Source organism: Gouania willdenowi, chromosome 9 (genome assembly GCF_900634775.1).
Source record: "Gouania willdenowi chromosome 9, fGouWil2.1, whole genome shotgun sequence".
Lineage (NCBI taxonomy): Eukaryota > Metazoa > Chordata > Actinopteri > Blenniiformes > Gobiesocidae > Gouania > Gouania willdenowi.
This window is the reverse complement of record NC_041052.1, coordinates 3194687-3215572: the sequence shown is the minus strand read 5'-3', so window position 1 is coordinate 3215572 and position 20886 is coordinate 3194687. Positions and strand designations below refer to the sequence as shown.

Below are 20886 nucleotides of genomic sequence, written 5' to 3'. Positions count from 1 at the left end.
GCAGTACGAGGAGGAGTATCCAGTCTCAGCCAGTCAACCTCTAAAATTAAATGTTACATAACGACTTCTTTCCCACAGACCCAGGAAATCCAAATATGACACAGATGTGTTAAACAGATACAAGGGTCACAGTCTCAAATAATAAATCTATGGTACAGGAATCTGTGGAACGTGTGAAAAACTCCTGCTTAGGCCCATCTGGCTCCTTATTTCCCCCAGATACCAAAAAAATAAAGCTCTATGTCAGTATTTTGATTGGGGGGGCCCCCAGAAAATTGGATGGGACGGTTAATAGTACCTAATATGAAAACAATTGTAAACCGTGTTTCCCATCATCTCCATTCTAGTGCTTTTTTGTGACACTGACGCTGCGTTCAAGGCAACTCTGAACTCTGTGTTTCTCAGTTGAAAATTCAGAGAAATTACAATAAAGGCAATAATTTGTGATTAAATTTATGATTATTCTGAATGTTCATTTTTTCCATTGGACCAACAAAACAAGGCAACATTATGTCGTATATTTCAGCAACAACAAGGCATTCAAAGTGATTCACGTAAGACTTTAAAAAAAAACATGACGCAAGGCTCAAGTTTAAAAAAAAAACAAAACATTTTTTTTAAATTTTATAAAAACTGTATAGAAGAGGGCTAGTGAAAAAGAAAAACAAAGGGTCCAATTTTTTTTTTTTTTATTATTCATGTTTTCTCAGAATTCTGACTTATTTTTACTTTAATATTAATGAAAAAATATTGGACCTTGTTTTGTTTTTTTTCAGTGGCCCTAATCATGTTCCGTACATTTAAAATCTAAAGAAATAAAGCCTGCATTACTGTGTTCAGTAATACAGGCTTAACAGGTGTAATTAATCTGTGAACGTATTAAACATTGTATATTATTACCTTAAATTTTTTTACATTAAAATGCCTTTAATCACCAACGACACGTGGTTCTGCACGGGTTCTAGGAGTGTGACGATATCTCGATACGGCGATATATCACGATATATATATATATTTTTTTTATTTAATTTAATTTATTTATTTTGTTTTTTTTCTTTTCTGTTATTTTTGGGGTTTTTCCTTTTCTGCTTTTTCACTAGAATGTGCAGGTACGTCTTCACAGAAATGTTGTCACTGTTTGTTGAAGGAACCAAGATATTGTTTACTGGAATATTTCACTATAATGGTGTCACTGGTAAGAAAGACCCTATTTTTTGTTTACACTATTGGAGATACTTATTTGTTTACACTTATTTACAGAAACGTTGCACTAAAATAGTGTCACTGTTCATAGGACACTTTTTCAATGTATTGTCTTTCAGAGATATAAAATAAAAATCTTTGTTTTTCTTGTTATGTCATAGATTATCGCAGATCGATTTCTGACCAATATATCGATAATCGCAGTATCGTCATATCGTGAGATAATCGTTATTGTGAGCCTTGTATCGCGTATCGTATCGTATCGTGAGGTACCCAGAGGTTCCCACCTCTAACAGGTTCCATTGTTGTTTTGGGACGTCAGACAAATGATTTTAGCAAAAGTCCGACTTTACCGTGTTGGATATTTGACTCAGGTCGTGGCGTCACGAGGGCTCTACGTGCATATTTACGTTTCTATATCACAGAGATAATAAAAAACACGCATCAGACGAAACATCGGAGCACAGAGAGAATCAAAGCAGCCACTAAAAGATGAAGATTAACCTCCAAGGTCACCACCCCCGGGTGAGCGTGAGTTTATGAACAACACCAAGGTTAACAGACAAATGGTTAATCTGAGCATAACCTCTTCAATGACAATCATTAGTGGCAAGTTACACCTTCATCGACAGACTCTTTAACCTTAGAACCAGCCTGTAAGTAATATTTGTTTAAAAAATAATGCTCTCTATGTAAAAGGAGCAAAAACTGTGGAATTCTCAACCCACTGATCTGAGATTAGAAACTAGTGACAATGCTTAGAACAAAGGACTAAAACAATCTAAATAACAGTGTACAAATTAATCGTTTTAACGGTCTTCTTGCTTGCATGTGTAGCCTCTGCACTTTAACTAATGACTATTTAACTTTTAATAATGCTTCTCTTTTATTGTTTTTTTTTCCTCCTTACTTTCTTATTACTTTAAACCCTTTAAAAGCCTCCTGTGGGCAGGTGTTGCAAAGTAGCACATGTGCCAACACACTTAAATCATTACATCTGCTTTGTAATGTAACCAATGTAACTGTGATGTCCACATTAAATAAACAAATAGAGAAAATATTGAAAACGAAAATAATGGAAAAACTTTAGCATGTGACATTTAATGCATGTAAGAAGGCGCTGCATGTAAAACAATGGTTGCACCACACTGTATTTGACCCTCCTATTATCCTCAAATATTACGAACACATTTTACCCCTGGGGTCAATTTGACCCCAGGGATATTTGCCTCAAGTAAATGATTTTTTGTCACTTTGTTTATTTGTTTTTCCTGCATGCGAGCATTAAAACATACCTGAGAAACTGAAAGGCAAACCCTCGACTCGGCAATGTTGCCTGCCTGTCCAAACACGCAGAAACAACAACAAACACATTGTTTTCCTATAAAACAGCTAGGGTTAGTCAGTTCTTCCCTGACGTTTTGCATTTTAGATTTACTGTCTGATTATTGGCAGGTGAAAGAGTGGCTGTCAGGTGTTGAATAGGTCACTTTTGCTCGTTATTTGTTTTGTTGCCATTGCCTTCTTGTGGTCACTTGTATTATGCTTAACTAATTTGTTAAATATTCTTTGACCAAATTCAGTTAAAACTAGATTTATATGTAACATTCTGTGTTGCACAACTTCTTTAATTGAAGAAAACATAAGAAACGACTTATAAAAGTAATATTTTTTGTTTTGTTTTTTTAATTATCAGCACCCCCACATATCAATCCTGCACCCCCTTAACACTGGGTGACAAAGAGATCCTGGCACCGTGTCTGTTCTCATAAAGATATTTATTTATTTATTTGTTACTCCTTTTTTGGTAACATATTAGGGGTTATTAACTAAAGTTTCACACACCCCTCTTTCATTATCCAGGCTTGGAACCGGCAGTGGCAGAGTTAGAGTTGTTTTTTTTTCTTCTTTCTTTAGTTTTTTTGTTTATAATTTTTTTTTTTTGGAGGCTTTGATTAAATAAAATGGTTGCCATGCAAGTTTTTATGTGTTTGCTCCTCCCTTATTTTGCATGAACTACCGATGTTGTTGTGGGAATACCCCGCAAAATATTTACACAGCTAAAACCACTTGGGATCAAATTAACCCCAAAACACCACCAATGCGTGCAATGTGTTCAGCACATTGGAAACTTGTCATCACGTTAACTGTACCCCTCAAATTAGGAAAAGTCATGAAATATGACGCAAAAGAAAACGGTCAACTACTATTTTTTTAATGATACCTGGGGTCAAATTGACCCAAAGGATAATAGGAAGGTTAAGTTACTTACCCTGCATTGTTGCTGACTGCTGTGATATCCTTCACACCCGTCTTCAGCAAACTATGGATTAGGTTTTCTGGTATTCCACACAATCCAAATCCTGTTTTAGGATTAAAAAAAAAAAGAAAACATGAAATCATCAGGAAAGCTGAGTGTGAAAAGTGAAATATGGAGGTTGTCACGACCGAATCCCTTCAGATCCTTCGTCACTTCCTTCACACTCAATCCTTAAAGGCACACTGTGTTACTTTTGGCCACTAGGGGCGCTAGACCTGTAACTTTCACGTCAAGCGCCCCTAGTGGCTAAAAGCGCAGCAGCATTGTCGCATAAATCAATAAACAGTCAGTCGGGCTAGCCTCCATTGTCTTTTGATTGTGTTTGCAGACGGTAGTTCAGCCCAGCCCCACTTCGCACCCCAGCCCTGAGAGCCGATCCTTATCCCAAAGTTACAGATCTGACTTGCCGACTTCCCTTACTAAAGAATCCACGTTTAACTGAACTATCGCAGCGATTAGTGCACCATTAACCCAACACCAAACTACCATATTGTGCTCTTTTGGATGTAAACAAAGGCTAAACTCGTTTCAGCTGCCCACAGCAATGATGCCGAGTCGAGAAATGCCCGTCACGTGGGAACAATGTATATCCAAGCCTGTGGTCACATGACTGCAGTAAAGTGAAACATTCTCCAGGCGTTGTCCAGGTCACATGACCTGGTGAAAGACGGGCCGTCTCTCCAAACTTACTTATTTCAAGAGGGAAGCCCTGCTCGGAGCATTGATTCTGTTAAACACTGTTTATTGGCCTGAGGAATCATTTAAAATAACTCTCATGGGTCAACTCTTTAGGTCACACAGTCTGTGGTGTGTCTGTAAATATGTGACTGTTTTTTATTGTAAGTTTAAAAAAAAAAAACTGATATAAAAAAAAAAACAATACACAACATTGACAATCAAAAACATAAAGGAAATAAGATAAAGGCCAAAATAAATTGGAATTCACTCAAAACACACATTTCTATTTCGTTTTAAATAGCAGGTTTTCAACTTTTTCAATAAAACACAAACTGGTGTAAAATAGACGACTGAATGTAGACGCATTTCACACAGGCGTTGAAAGGATTCGGTCAGTGAAAAGAATAGGCAGAGGTTTCAAGGTGATCCATTGACGTTTTACGAGGACTTCATGATCCCATTAAAACACTTGCAAATTACACAGAGGAAAAAAACCAAAGTCCGTTAACCTTGGGTTAGTGTTTATAGTCAACATTTCTACAGTAGTATTACACTGAACCAGGCTGTTGTCTCAGACAGAAGTGAAGTGTGACCCAATGGAAAATGTTCAACAATGTCACCGTGGACTCGACTATAAATAAGATCAAAGGAATGTGTGACTGCTCTGTGTTGTGGGTGCTAACCATGCAGCAGAACACCTTTGTTCTTTAATGCACATGAACGTTACTTTCATAGGTAAACATAAAGCTGTGTGTTTGAGTGGTGATGTAATACCTCCAACGAGTAGAGTCGCTCCATTTGGAATATCCCGAACCGCGTCTAAAGGATCCGAGTAAAACTTTGATCTTTTCTGGTTGGAGGTGGAAAAGTAGCAGCTACAAACCTGTGAGAGTGAAAAAACTATCAAAATAGAACTTACACAAAATGTTCTTTTGGATACAGACACCTAATCATGTGACTTTTTGTAATGTTGATATTGGATGATCAAGTTCAGGGAATGAACGTATGACAACCTTGGTGAAATTTTGCTACCACCCTAAATGTACATTTATTGGGGGGTAAAATCTCTTCAAGCTGTTCGAAATTATCGTTTTCTATCAAATCCATAGTGTAAGCTTCATAGATCAATAAATCAAAGATAATTTGCTTGAAAAAAAAAAAAAGATGCAAAAAGTTGAAATTACTGCTCAAAAGTTTGTTTTGATCTCCATTGTAATCTCAGTTTATTGACATTGTTGGAAAAGTTTGCTGCATTGCATTGTGGGATGTGGAGTCTTGTAGACGGATAAATAGATGCCTTTTTACTTCATTCTTACTGTGATTTCTTGTGTTTCTTCGCCAGATAAGGAGGACAGTGAATGGTTTAACTCCATTTATGTTTCCGGTATTTCCCGTGATATCACTTCATTAATATCCAAGTTCCCCCTTTTATTCAACTACAACATTTTGCTCAGAATTATAGGAAAAAAACAACTATAATGATGGAATGAATGATAACGCACATTTTGAATGGTCTCATTTTGTAATGAACTGCAATGAAACAGGATTTATTGGTTCCTTAATAGATTTATGTTGATAGTTTTGATCATATCCGTACACATACCACCATTTGAGAAACACAGGTCTAAGGGACTCCACATCCAACCCAAGATATTTTCTTTTTGTTTTCATATTCAGTTTGAAATTTGAAACGCTCACGCAGGATTCAAAGTCAACTAAATTGTATTTAATTAATTTGATAATAATAGTAATCATATTTATTCATATTTTTCTTTTCTTTTTTTTTCCTTTTCAAAATAACATTTTGTATTGATCTTCTGAAGCCAAAATCTTGTGGTTGAGAGTCGATCACACTTGGACAAGATCTGTTTCTTGTGAATAAAATAAAGTGGAATTAATAATAACATCATATTTTAATGTAGGCCTCTTTAGATGATAGAGCAGAGGATGGACTGGATGATGGAGCTGTAGATAGTGAACTTCTACAGCTCCATCATCCAGTCCATCCTCTGCTCCTCCATCACCATCTGGTACGCTGCAGCTACGGCCAAGGACAAGGCCAGACTGCAGCGTATCATCCACTCTGCAGAGAAGGTCATCGGCTGCAATCTGCCCTCCCTCCAGGACCTGTACCCCTCCAGGATTTTGAGGCGTGCAGGAAAGATTGTGACCGACCCCTCCCACCCCGGTCATAAACTGTTTCAATCTCTCCCTTCTGGAAGGAGGTTTCGGTCCATCAGGACCAGAACCTCCAGACACAAAAACAGCTTCTTTCCCTCTGCCACCATCCACATGAACACACCCCAAGTCACCCACTGAACCCCCCCCCCCCCCCCCCCCACACCCGATCACCACCTCCATGATGACATTATCTGCTGCACTGTATATATATATTTATCCTATTTATCCTTTATTCTCTATCTATCCTTTATTTATCACTCATCCTTTATATTTATCATTATTATTATTATTATTATTGTTGCTGGGTTGTTCTTTTTTTTTTTTTTGTGCACCAACTACCAAGACAAATTCCTTGTACTGTCCTTAAAACTGTACATGGCCACTAAAAACATTTCTGATTTTGATTCAAGGCATGTAAAGTGTAAAGCACTATCAATTAAATTTTATGTGTGAAAAGCGCTATATAAATAATTTTTTGTCCTAAATAATGGAAATACACGTAAACAATACATACATTCCATACGGTGATCATTTAAATTTAATTTATTTATAATTTATTTATTTAAAAATGGAACAATATCAGATGACATGAAATAATGTGATCCACACGTGACGCTGTCAACCGACTATATTATTAAATAGACAATATTAAAGTCACAGCACACTAACTTTATTATGGTTATAATTTCCCACCTTGGTGAGTCGGTGTGTTCCGTAGCTGTCGGTGAGTCGGTATGGTCCCGGTACCGGTACCGATACCGATCTGAGCAGCAGAACTCCGTCCGCTCTGCACAAAGCTCTGAGGGCCGCCATGTTTCTGAGCTCGCTCACACGCACGAGCACGCGTAGATGATTGGTGGAGCACGGAGGCGCGTTCACGCACTGTGCGGCACGAGCACGAGGAGGACGACGAGCTCGAGCACGAGGGGTTCACTTCCGCTCTAAGGGGGGTCTGTCACGCGCCACTACTGCTCCAGCGAATGAGATGCTCAGGTTTAAAGGGGCGTGTACGCGTCTTTAATTCGTTGTCATTTAATAATTATACCGTCAAGTTATCATATCATCATGTCATTCAAAGTAAAAATGCGTCTAAAACAAAATTACCATTAAATGTAATAGAAAATGTCATTGCTGACGATATTTTTGCATTAATGTAGCTTTTGAATACTTTGATATTATCTATCTATCTATCTATCTATCTATCTATCTATCTATCTATCTATCTATCTATTTATCTATCTATCTATCTATCTATCTATCTATCTATCTATCTATCTATCTATCTATCTATCTATTTATCTATTTATCTATCTATCTATCTATCTATTTATCTATCTATCTATCTATTTATCTATCTATCTATCTATCTATCTATCTATCTATCTATCTATCTATCTATCTATCTATCTATCTATCTATCTATCTATCTATCTATCTATCTATCTATCTATCTATCTATCTATCTATCTATCTATCTATCTATCTATCTATCTTATTTCTATCTATCTATCTATCTATCTATCTATCTATCTATCTATTATCTATCTATCTATCTATCTATCTATCTATCTATCTATCTATTTATCTATCTATTCTAATCTATATTTGTGATATATTAATATAGTCGACTAAATTTTAATGTCATATATTTGACTAAAAACTAGACTATAACTCCCTGCTACCCTGAAAAGGAGCAATGGGTGGATCATAAATGGATGAATGGATTATTTGGATATATTCTTTAATCTATCTATCTATCTATCTATCTATCTATCTATCTATCTATCTATATATATATATATATATATATATATATATATATATATATATATATATATATGGACTACAACTGATGACTACATTTTGACTAAAACTAAGTTACATTTTAGACAAAAGAAAAGACTATGACTAAAACTCAATCAAAACTAACACTGATTACATTTACAATACATAAATGCATTACATACCTTAATCGCAATCATTAACCTCATTGTCCACATTAAAAACACAACTGTATGCTATACTTTTATTTTGTCAAACATAAATCTAGTTAATAATAATAATACTAAAGCGCAATATACAAATATCTGAGCTGGTACAATCTCTGTCTGTGAAAGGTGCTAAATAAATTAACATTACTTACTTACTTACTTACTTATTTACTTACTTACTAATACTGGCGGCTGTATTTGTAATACAAATACAGTTTAAGATTGTGTTGTTTTAATTTGTAAAATATTAATTTTGAAAAATAAAAATAATGTATTTTTAATCAGTCATTTAAAAAATAAATGCATCAATTACTAGACTTTATAGGCGACGCCATTTTAATTCCAGGCGACCCCAAATGGGGTCCCGACCCCAAGGTTGAAAAACTTTCTCTAACCTTTATCAGTTGCACTATTTTGTTATAAAAAAGCAATTTTTTAGATGTAGTTGATTGTTTTATAAAAGCGAAATAAATAAAATCTCAAAGTAAACTGTTTGACGGGTTCACGTGGGTTCATAAAAATCGCGCGCGCGCACACGTCAAAAAAAAAAAAATTCTATGGCAACGACATCCGAGGAGCACGTGAGTAATCCCGTGTCACGTGACGCTCTCTCTCAGTCATGGCCGACGACTACAGGCAACAGGGTTTCGAGTTGGAGAGAAGGATATTTGAGCTGGACACCAAGTGTTCATCGCTCAGAGCTGAGAAACAAGGTAACAACGGCTATGTTTGCTGACGTCCTGTGCGCGTGGGCACACCGCGATTAACGAGGCAAACGGGACCGATTCGATGTGTTGTCCGGTTAGCAAACGGGCTAACCTAGCCTTAGCATCGGTTAGCTTGCTACAGTAATGTGCGTCGCTAAATAATGCAACTATGCGCATAGTTAGTCCATGTTTGATTGAATGTATCAATCAGGTAGTGCAGTGATGTTTTATATACGTTCACTGACTTACTCGTTGGTTTTGTTAGCGCTTAGCTGGGCTAAAATGCTAATGCTAACTTATTTGCAATGTTGACAAACACTCGTGCATTGACAGTTGTATTAATGTTATTGGAATTACAAACAACCCGTTTTTCATACGTTTACATGTGTGTGTTTGTATTTAATATAATGATTAATGAAATAATTATTAAAGTAGGGCTAAAATGACTGTCTTGAAACATTAATATATGTTTAGTTATAGCTGGATACAGTAAGCGTAATTAGCCAGATTCCGATTTATTAAATCTTGATTTGATTACAAACTGATATTAAATTGTTATCGACTATGATGATCTTCTGTTTAAACTGTGGGAAAATTCGAGTTTTCTTCTATGTAACACCTCACATAAACTTCAATATCTTATGGTGTATGTAATAGGCAGTGGCTATCTGTACAGTTGCCGTATCAATATACCGACATTCCATCTGTACGCAGCGTCCCTTTTTGGCCGTTTTAGGTCTCGTGATAGGTCAGTCATTGGCCAGTTTAGGTCGTGTGACTAAGACTAAACCTAACTCTAAAAAATTTTGTGATATTGGGTTATACCCTAACCCCAACCCTAAGACTATACGTACTTGTACTTTGATAACCGTACCAATAGCACCGTGGGTTGAATATACGGCAAACGTACAAATAGACACTTTCTATTTAATACGAAGTGGGTAGCTGCATGGACAACCCCCGGTGCTATTTGTACATGGCCTATGATTTTACCGGAAGTCATGTGACCGTTCCGTGCGAGAAATTAAAATCCACTTCAGAAGGTCAGATTCAAATTCAGAAAACTTTATTTATCCCCAAGGGGCCATTCAGTTTCAGATACATCCCGACCAAGAAACATGTAAGACAATAACATATCGCATGGGGGGACAGGTACGGGAGTACTAGGGAGCAGCCACAGCAGGCGGCGCCCCATTTCTTAGATGAGAAGTATGGAACAATGAGTAGGAAGAAGAGGTAAATAATAATAATAATAAGACCAAACTAGGCCCTTGTAGAGAGGGGCGGGGTTTGGGATCATGAAAAAACTCCTCAGCAAACATTGTTACAAAAACCAACAAACACAACATTCAATTCAATACAACAGCATGTTAGCACAGGGAATGAGTCTTAGGATGGGTAGTTTCGCAGGTCGGCCACAGGATGGCGCTGCCCTTACGGCTCACCTCCTGCTGCCATCTGCAGGGAGGGAGGAAGGGAGGGGGCCAGAGGAGACGGTTAGGGGTTAGGTTTAGTTAGTCCGTAATGTAGTTTAGGATTAGGGTTAGTTAGTCCATAACGTAGTTTAGGAATCAACGTATTAATCACGTGACCCATCACGTCTGGCCAGTGAGGGGCGCTACTTACGGATATAATGTCAGTATATTGATACGGCTACGTGCGGATAGCCACTGCCTATTTAATATATCAAGAATTATATATTTTTGTTTATCTACAGTAGGGGTGTCCAATTCCGGTCCTCGAGGGCCACTATCCAGCATGTTTTAAATGTTTCCCTCTTCCAACACACCTGATTCTAATGATTAGGATAGTAATCAGGCTTCTGCAGAGCTGGATGCAGAGTTGATCATTTGAATCAGGTGTGTTGGAAGAGGGAAACATCTAAAACATGCTGGATAGTGGCCCTCGAGGACCGGAATTGGACACCCCTGATCTACAGTATATATGTTAATACATATCATGTATATTAGCCATGTAGGCTACAAATGGAGAAACATTATATACACACTACGAAATCTTTTCTGTTTGTATTAATTTGCACTAAATGAATAAGGATAATAAGTGGTAGACTGAAACACCCACAGTGTAGGACTGAGTTCTACCGCATGTCATTCATCCCCACCGCTGTACGACTGTTCAATAAAACAGTCTGAGGCATTGTACTGTCTGTAAATATGTGTGTGTGTATATATATATATATATATATATATCTCCTTGCCCCTGCCTGCTAATATGTATATTTGTATTTTTTAATGATTTTTAGATTATTTTTTCTATTTATATTTATATTTATTTATAGCTTCTATTATTTTAGGGTTTATTTCAAAAGTATTTTCATTGCACTATTTTTTTGGGTGTCTTTCCGTGCGTTGCCTTCTGTTGTCTTTTGTTATTGCACCTTCTATAAATAGTGAGCTGTTATGTCAGTAAATTTCCCCACTGCGGGATGAATAAAGAATCTCTATCTAATAAGAAAATATCATAGGAAGACTTGCCTTGTTCTTTGTATTTCAAACAATTGAACTATGAAATGTAGAAATCGATTCATAAGCGTTAATAATTGTGATTATCAACTTTTGTCACCACACCTATGTTTCATATACTTTTGGAGTTTAAATCAATATTTGGAGTAAAAATACCTGTGCCTATGACTGTATAGAGAATATCTTTCATTTCTTTGTAATGTATCTTTTGCACGCATGTCTAAGGTGTTATTATTGTTAACATTATTGTGTGTTTTGTGCCATAGATGACGACTACCTGCAGAATGCCTTTTCCATACTAGAAAAGCTGAAAAACTTTTACAGACAAGGAGGGGAAAGTAGCAACATTTCCAAACTTCTTCAAGATTACACTCAGGTACCTGCACACACTCGGAGTGTCATTGAATTATAAGAAATTAACAATTAAATATTGAGGAATTAAAGTATTTTTATTTATTTCAAAACCTGTTTGTGTAGATATGCATTATTAAACAAATCAACCGTTTTGTGCTTTTTAAAATGGTTGTAACATTTATGTGTTGATCATTTAGTTGCACTGTTTTGTTTTGTGTGCTATTACATAAACATTTGTTTAAAAATGTCTGTATTTACGTCAGATAATTGTTTGGACCAGCAGAGGGCGCTGGTAGCCCAGTGGTCGGTTGGCATGCAGATATTATTGCAGTGAAGAAGAGATGCTATGCTAGCAGACAGAGCTAATAGAAAAATGTGACTTTCACAGATATTCACGTAATATTACAGATATTCTTTCGGTGCTGAAGGAGTACGGAATCATTTATGAACATGTTTAAGAGTAGAAGGCAGCCAGAAAAAAAGTAGTAGCAGATTCCGCCTGCCGCCTACACTTTTGGATGAGAAGGATAAATATATATAGCGCCCTCTACTGTTTAAACAAAAGTACAGAGTTCAATCAATCAATCAATCTTTATTTGTATAGCGTCAAATCATAACCAATGGTATCTCAAGACACTTTACAGTAGAGCAGTCTTAAGGACGAACTCTTCATTTTATGGATACACACATATGCATATATACGTATATACACATACATATGTATCCCACACCCAACATGAATTCATCATGGCGGCAAGGAAAACCTTCTGTTAAGCAGCAGGAACCTTGTGTGGATCCCATTCCTATGATGAACAGCCATCCACGTTATGCTGTGTTGGGTGTGTGCAGAGGAAAGGGTGGAGACAGAGTTGTTGAGACTCTGTGACTCCACACTGAGGATCCCACGGACCTGCAAGACAAAAGCCAGAAGGAGTACAGGAGCAAACACACAAGGGAAGAAGCAGACATAGAGGGAGTGTTTGAGAGAGGAATGGGACCCTCTCCGGTCCCTCTCTAACCTAAATGACCTCTCTCTTAACGCCCTCTCCAACCTCTCTCCAACCGAGCATGCCAGACCCCCCCCCGGCAGTCTATGCCTATTGCATCTTAATTATGAGCTATGAGCTGGTTCCTAACTAAAAGCTTTATCAAAGAGGAATGTTTTGAGCCTAACCTTAAAGGTAGAGAGGGTGTCTGCCCCCCGAACCGTGGTTGGTAGATGGTTCCAGAGAAGTGGGGCCTGATAACTGAAAGCTCTTCCTCCTATACTACTTTTAGAGACGAATGGAACAACGAGTAGTCCAGCATTTTGAGAGCGTAGTGTTCTGGGGGGATTGTATGGCACTACAAGCTCCTTGAGATAGACTGGTGCCTGTCCATTTAGGGCTTTATAAGTGAGAAGAAGAATCTTGAATTCTATTCTATATTTTATGGGAAGCCAATGCAGATAGGCTAATACAGGAGTAATGTGATCTCTTCTCCTAGTTTTAGTCAGTACACGTGCTGCAGCATTTTGAACCAGCTGAAGTGTCTTAAGCGACTTGCTCGGGCAGCCTGCTAAAAGAGAGTTACAATAATCCAGTCTAGAGGTAACAAAAGCATGGACTAGTTTTTCGGCGTCGCCCTGAGACAGGATAGATCTGATTTTAGCAATGTTACGGAGATGAAAGAAGGCAGTTCTTGAAGTTTGTTTTATGTGAGAGTTGAAGGATAAGTCCTGATCAAATAGAACCCCAAGGTTTTTAACAGTTGTGCTTTGTGCCAGAGTAATGCCATCTAGGGCAGTTAGGCTAGCATAGGTTTCTCTAAGGTGTCGTGGGCCCAGTACAATGACCTCAGTCTTGTCTGAGTTGAGAAGAAGAAAATTTTGGTCCATCCAGGCCCTAATGTCCTTTAGACAGGCCTCAAGTTTAGATAGCTGATTTGTCTCACCTGGCTTCATTGATACATACAGTTGGGTATCATCAGCATAGCAGTGAAAGTTAACAGAGTATTTTCTCATAACATTACCAAGGGGGATCATATAGATACAGAAGAGGATTGGACCTAGCACAGAGCCCTGAGGAACCCCGTAGCTTACTTTAGTGTACACAGAAGACTTATTATTCACGTGTACAAACTGGTACCTATCAGATAGGTAGGACTTAAACCAGTTTAGGGCAGTCCCTGTGATTCCAAGTAATTTCTCTAATCTCTCTAGTAGAATATAGTGATCTATAGTGTCAAAAGCTGCACTAAGATCTAATAAAACCAGCACTGAGAGTCGTCCTTCATCTGAAGCCCAGAGTAGATCATTAGTTACTTTAACTAAAGCAGTCTCTGTGCTGTGTTGAGCTCTAAAGCCTGACTGGAAGTCCTCGAACAGGCTGTTGTTTTGAAGAAATTCACAGAGCTGAGCTGCCACAACTTTCTCAAGAATCTTTGAAATAAAAGGAAGATTAGATATAGGCCTGTAGTTTGCTAAAGTGCTGGAATCAAGAGTAGGTTTTTTGAGAAGGGGTTTGATTACAGCTACTTTAAAGGACTGTGGCACGTAGCCTATTGATAGGGATATATTTATTGTCTCCAACAAAGATGGGCAGACTAGGGGAATAATTTCTTTAAACAGCTTAGTTGGGATCGGATCTGAAAGGCAGGTCGATGGTTTGGAGGATGAAATAATAGAGTTAAGTTCCTGAAGTCCTATATGTGTGAAACAGTTTAGGTTAGGCCTATTTACATTTAATGGTACAGCAGGCCCAGGTGAAGGCAGGGAGTGGCTAATTTTATCTCTAATCTTGTGAATTTTATCGTTAAAAAATGTCATAAAGTCCTCACAGCTGAGGGCTAGAGGAATCATGGGCTCAATAGAGCTCTGACTTTGTGTTAGCCTGGCTACAGTGCTGAAAAGGTACCTCGGATTATTTTTATTTTCTTCAATTAGTGAGGAATAGTATGTAGATCGACTATGTCGTAAGGCTGTCATGTATTTACTATGGCTTTCTTGCCAAAGTATTCGTGACTCCTCTGTTTTATTGGAGCGCCACATTCTCTCTAATTTACGGGTTGTTTGTTTGAGTGTGCGAGTTTCAGAGCTAAACCACGGAGCTTTCCTCTGACGTTTAATAGTTTTTTCCCTCAATGGGGCAATTGAGTCCAAGGTGGATTTTAGTAGACTAGCAGAGCTATCGACAAGCCGATCCAGTTGAGAGGGGTTATAATTAATATCATAGTTATTTATTGGATGGTGCACTGAGTTTAAGGCAGCAGGAATGGCCTCTTTAAATTTAGCCACAGCACTATTGGACAGATTTCTACTCGTAACTATTTTATTGCACAGTGCGAGATCCTCTAGGATAATGTTAAAAGATATTAAAAAGTGATCTGATAGCAGAGGATTTTCAGGGTAGACTTTTAGTTCATTTATATCAAGGCCATATGTTAGAACAAGATCAAGAGTATGATTTAAATGATGAGTAGCTTCATTAATAGTTTGAAAAAAGCCAACTGAGTCTATTAGGGTCATAAAGGCTGAGCTCAGGCTATCACTATCTTTGTCCACATGGATATTAAAATCTCCTACTATCAGTATTTTATCAGAACTGAGGACTAAGTTTGATATAAACTCAGAGAATTCTGATAGAAATTCAGAATAAGGGCCTGGAGGACGGTAAATTATCGCAAATAAGACTGGCTGGCAGGTTTTTGATTCGGTATGAGATAAATTTAGAACCAGGCTTTCAAAGGAAGTGTAACTGGCCTTTGGTTTAGGATAGATTAGGAGAGAGGAATGATAAATAGCTGCTACACCACCTCCACGGCCTATGTCTCGTGGCATATGAGTATTTAAATGACTGGGAGGAGTGGCTTCATTTAAACTAACATATTCATCTTGATACAGCCATGTTTCAGTTAAACAGAATAAATCAAAGTTATTTTCTGAGATAAGGTCATTTACTAGTAGAGATTTGGATCTCAGTGATCTAATATTTAATAGAGCACATCTAATGGTTTTATGTTTTGGTGTTTCTAGATTTGAGATTTTAATTTTTTTCAGATTTTTATAATTGATAGCTCTTTTATTTGATTTTATGTTAAAATCATTGTGAAATTTGGGTCGGGGGACTGACACCGTCTCCATAAAATAATATTCATCACCATCACAACAGTTGTCATGGTGATGAACACAGCTATCCTGATAGCAATGGGAGGGAAACTGTCCTAAGGCAAGCGCAGAGGGGCGTGGAGGACTCCCCCTCTGTAACATGGTCTCATTCATGAGATGTCATAAATGTGCCATGTTTTCTGATAGTAGAGATGCTCCCTCCAAAGTAGGATGGATTCCATCTCTTCCTATCAGGTTCGGTTTTCCCCAGAAGGATCTCCAATTATCAATGAAGCCCACCTCGTTTTCTGGACACCACCTCGATAGCCAGCGGTTAAATGATGACATGCGGCTATACATGTCATCACTGGTCAGATTTGGTAAGGGACCAGAGAAAATTACGGAGTCCGACATTGTTTTAGCATAAGCACAAACTGATTCAATGTTCACTTTGGTTGCTTCCGACTGACGACGTCGGGAGTCATTAGTGCCGACATGGAGGACTATCCTATCAAACTTACGATTACTCTTTGCCAGCAACTTTAGATTTGATTCTATGTCGCCCGCTCTGGCCCCTGGGATGCACCTCACGATGCCCGCTGACTTCGCTAGCTTCACGTTTCTCACTATGGAGTCGCCAATTATCAGAGTTTGTTCCCCGGTGAGTGTGTTGTCCTCACGGAGGGGGGAGAACCTGTTTGAGACGTGAACATGGTGGTGTCCCGAGCGGCTTTTTGACCTTCGACTATGCTTACCACGGACAGTAACCCACTCATTGCTGGCCGGGGGGGAAGCTGGGCTAGCGCTAGCACGGTCCGCACCGGCTAGGTCCTGCTTGCTAGCTTCTGTTTTGGTATCAGGGGTGCGGAACCGCTTCTCCAGATTGTTGATCCTCGCCTCCATATCTAACAGTACGCTACACTTTATGCAACTACCATTGTCCCTAAAGGAGGACGAGGAGTAACTAAACATCTGACACACCGGGCAGGAGAGCGGAGGGGAGGAGAGAGAAGCCATTGGTGCTAAATTTAAGCTAAGCTAAGCTAAGGACAAAAGGAAGTTTAAAGGAGATTACACTGCCTATAAGAGGCGGGATTGCTTTTTACTTAACCTTCGTACGTTTAACTCTACGGTAAAACAAGTGTTTTCAAGGCTAAAATATCAATGACAACAAGTTTGATTAGCGTTAGCAGAACACAGTAGTAGAGCGCTGCAAACAGCGGTAGAGTGTAAACAGGAAATGATCGATACGTCACCACGTCAGCACGTCAGATATGAGTTCAGAGCATCGATGTGAACCATGATACCTATGAATCGATTTTTAACTGCCTTACGATCAATCGTTACATCCCTAGTGTAAACAATGGCTCCAAGCAGTGACTCCCAACACGAACACGGTTTGTATTTACATATATGGCAATAAAGTATAATATATATTCTATATTAAACCGCAGTGTTGTTTTAGCTGTAAGAGAGTTGGAGAGGGAGGAGCTCACATTCTCGGAGGCGTGTTAGGTGACGTCACCTGCCAACGTGGGCAAACTCCAACTCGCCCATTTAAAGCTGACTTTTTATAAAATGTGAATTAACAAAGGAGGGAGGAAACAGAACTTTTTCTACTTTGTCCCTCTGAATGAAGCTAAAGGATGTATATCACTATCAAAACCATTATAAAGTGATTTTTTTCATCATACCTCCCCTTTAATGCACTTTAGTTTTTTTTTTGAATGCATGTTTTGTTTTATTTGAAGGGCTAATATAAATGAAAAACTTTGTTGTACTTTTATGAAAAGCAGACTACTGGAATATTTAAAAAATGTCAGACATGTTTTTTTAAATAAAGTAAATGTTATTTAATATTCTAAGAATTTATTTTAGGCTATTTATGCACCATTTAAAAAAAAAAATAGTGAAAAACTTAACAACCGCATTTGATATTCAGTATTATTCGTATTTGGCCAAGCGTTTATATTTTATTCGGTTTCGGCCACAAATTTTCATTTCGGTGCATCCCTATTTATAAATGATTAATTAAAAAAAGTAGATTTTGTGTTAAATTTAAAATATACCTGAAGAAATTAAAAAGGAGGTTTGGGTGTAAAGCTGATACATTTTTTGTAAAAATGAACAGGGAACATTTGATTAAATCCATGTTGGTTTATAATAATTTTTTTCTCCTCTGTTCAGGTGATTCTAGACATTACTTTCTATGAGGAGAATAAACTGGTGGACCAGGAGTTCCCTGAGGACTGTTCACCGTTCAAAATCCAGCAGCTGCTGCAGGACCTCACAGAACCAGAAGTGTTAGCAGCACGGCTAGCTCCAGCACAGGAGGTACGGGAAATGTCCTCAAAGAGGGTTTTTTATTTAAAACGCTTCAAATTACAACTCACTGTACAATAAATATGAAACAGAAACCGAGAATAGTAGTAAAACTGTTGACTTTATCTGACTGAAATCATGTGACCTGCAGGAAAATATGAATGTAATGTTTGTGTGAATATAATACAGACATTAGAAACTATGTGTACTCCTGTGTGACTGTGTTAGGTGCAGTCAGTGTTGGGTCTGGAGCTGTTGGAATGTCTGTACTGGAGACGCGGGGCTCTGCTCTACATGTACTGTCACACCCTTCATCAGAGAAAACAGTGGATCAAGAAAAATAAGGACACTTTCCTCAAGGTACCGCTCTACTACATCATGATCTATAATGTTTGTTTAGTGACGTTGTTGTGCTTGTGTTGGTTTTCTCCATCTATCCCTGCTTCTTCCCTCAATGAAAATACATGAATGTTAGGTTAATAGTAGGGCCCTATAACTTCCACATTAACGGAATCCACTGTTTAATTTTTGTCTAATTATCACGGTCTGCAATGATGTCATCACAATAATTTAAATTAAGCTAATTTTTAAATGAAGTTGATCAAAACTTCATCAATAAACCTGCTCAGATTCAGTGAACCATTGATCCCCGAGGGGGGGGTGGGGCGTTGGGTGACATAAAGATGTATGAGAGCAGTACTAATAAGACATCTTATAAATCCTTCATGTCAGTACAACTTAGATCTACCTTTTAATTGGAATTTACACATGGTTTTAAATTTACATTTTTATTTTTTTCATACTTTTTTTAGTATGGTTTTCTTTTTTATTATTATTATTTATTTAGTTTTTTTTCACATGAGCTGAAAAGTAATCTTTTCTGAAAAAAGCATTTATAAAGTATTTCTAAAAAAATAAATGTAATTTAACAGTCGCACTGTTTCTGTTTACGTTTTGCAGAAATTGCTTTATTTTCTGAAAGGACTGTACAATGTGCTTTTGTTTTTTTTTTATATAGAAATACTTTAAAATTACAGTTATGCTGCATTATTATGTCTTTGCACTTCATTTTCAGGGGAAAATAAATTGAAAAAAGTGCTCTAAAAGCTTTCATTTGTAATTAATTATACTTTGTGTTTTAAGTTAAATGATCCATACTCTGCATGTTTGTTAACAAGGCAAACAGTGTCATTACACTGTTTATCCAATCGCAATATTTCCCCAAATCGTGCAGCACTAGTTTCCACCATACGTTAAATGTAAGGCTCATAATTGTATTGTTTTGCTGATACTGGTCCTAATGCACGTTGTGATCCAGTGTATCCAGGAGGGCGTGCGCTACTTGATGCGGATGCTACAAGTCAGAAACTCAGTGAAGCTCAACGACGGTGTGGTTCTCCATGACAGTGCCGCAGCCAGCTTTTTATCTGAAGGTAAAGTCGTTTCTTTTATATTCGGGAATAAAAATCGTCTCGCACTGATGTTGACGTCTGTCTGTTTTTGCTCAGGCATCTTCTCAGACACACACCTGCTGACCATGATGTACATTGGGGAGATGTGTTTCTGGGCGGTGAAGTACGAGGACTGCAGCAGCGAGAGCACGGAGCGAAAGGAAGACCGCCTCCAGTTTCGGGACATTGGCACTCAGATCTTAAACAAATACGTGCTGGCATGTGAGGGTCCTCTGCAGGGCCAGGGCTGGAACACGGAGAACGCCAAGGAAATCCTCAGCATTTTACAGTGAACGCAAACACAGGATGTCCACAGGCACGGATCAGTATTATTAACAAAAAATAACCTAAAAAAATACAAATAAAACCAATACGATTGAATCTGATGAAATGGAAGGTAAAAAAAAAATCTTATGAGGATGTGTGTCTGCAGGCAAATAAATTCTATGCCAAACGACCCGGTCAAAAGCAGGAGTATTAGAAGTATTAAAAAAAGAAAAAAGTGTAGAATTGAAGTTGCACTGGAGGTTGTGTGATCACTCATCGCTGTCGACTGGGACTTTTTTCTTGCTCTAAGAATGTGTTATAGACTTATTAACAATGTTATTAAGATGTTATTGTTTGTTTGCTTTTTTTTTTAAAAAAAAAGAAATAAAATATTAAGTCACCCTATTTCATTTAAGATTGTTGCAATTTTAAAAGATATTCCAGCTGGAGGTGAGACGTTGCACAGTAACATTTTTATTTTATTTATTGTTGCCATTTTTTTTCTTTGTTATATGCTTTTAATATAGTAATATAACATACGTTATTCTGTGCGTATGAAATCACGCGCGTGCGAGACAAATTCATAATTGTTTGACAATATTGTATTTAATGCCTAGTTTTGTTCTTTTTTTTTCTTCATAATATTTGTAATGCAACATTTTTTTTTATTTTAAGTCACTTAATTGCATTTTTAATTATTTCTCTGTCATCTGCCCTTGAGTGAGAAATATTCTGTAACTGTTCTTTGAAGAGTTTTTGTTGTTTTGACCATTTTTAAAATGTCGTCGCTGACAATAAACACGTGCTTTGTATAATAAAAATAAAGCCACATTTGTTCAAACCAA

The 20886-nt window shown here is 37.6% G+C and overlaps 2 protein-coding genes across 2 annotated transcripts in view; one reads left to right on the top strand and one right to left on the bottom strand.

The window, feature by feature from the left end:
* oxct1a (3-oxoacid CoA transferase 1a) overlaps positions 1 to 7291 on the bottom strand; it is a 56276-nt gene extending 48985 nt beyond the window's left edge. The window contains exons 1-3 of the mRNA XM_028458681.1: positions 7076 to 7291; positions 4976 to 5084; positions 3476 to 3566 (exon numbers count right to left, since the gene is read on the bottom strand). Coding sequence (XP_028314482.1) covers positions 3476 to 3566; positions 4976 to 5084; positions 7076 to 7195 — 320 coding nt within the window. The 5' untranslated portion in view covers positions 7196 to 7291. The remainder of the gene's footprint in view (positions 1 to 3475; positions 3567 to 4975; positions 5085 to 7075) is intronic.
* Positions 7292 to 8949: 1658 nt separating this feature from the next.
* Positions 8950 to 20886, top strand: rimoc1 (rab7a interacting mon1-ccz1 complex subunit 1). Its single transcript, XM_028458688.1, has 6 exons — positions 8950 to 9086; positions 11830 to 11939; positions 18189 to 18335; positions 18552 to 18683; positions 19642 to 19756; positions 19832 to 20886. The coding sequence occupies exons 1-6, from the start codon at positions 8993 to 8995 to the stop codon at positions 20065 to 20067; spliced, it is 834 nt and encodes a 277-aa protein (XP_028314489.1). The 5' UTR covers positions 8950 to 8992; the 3' UTR covers positions 20068 to 20886.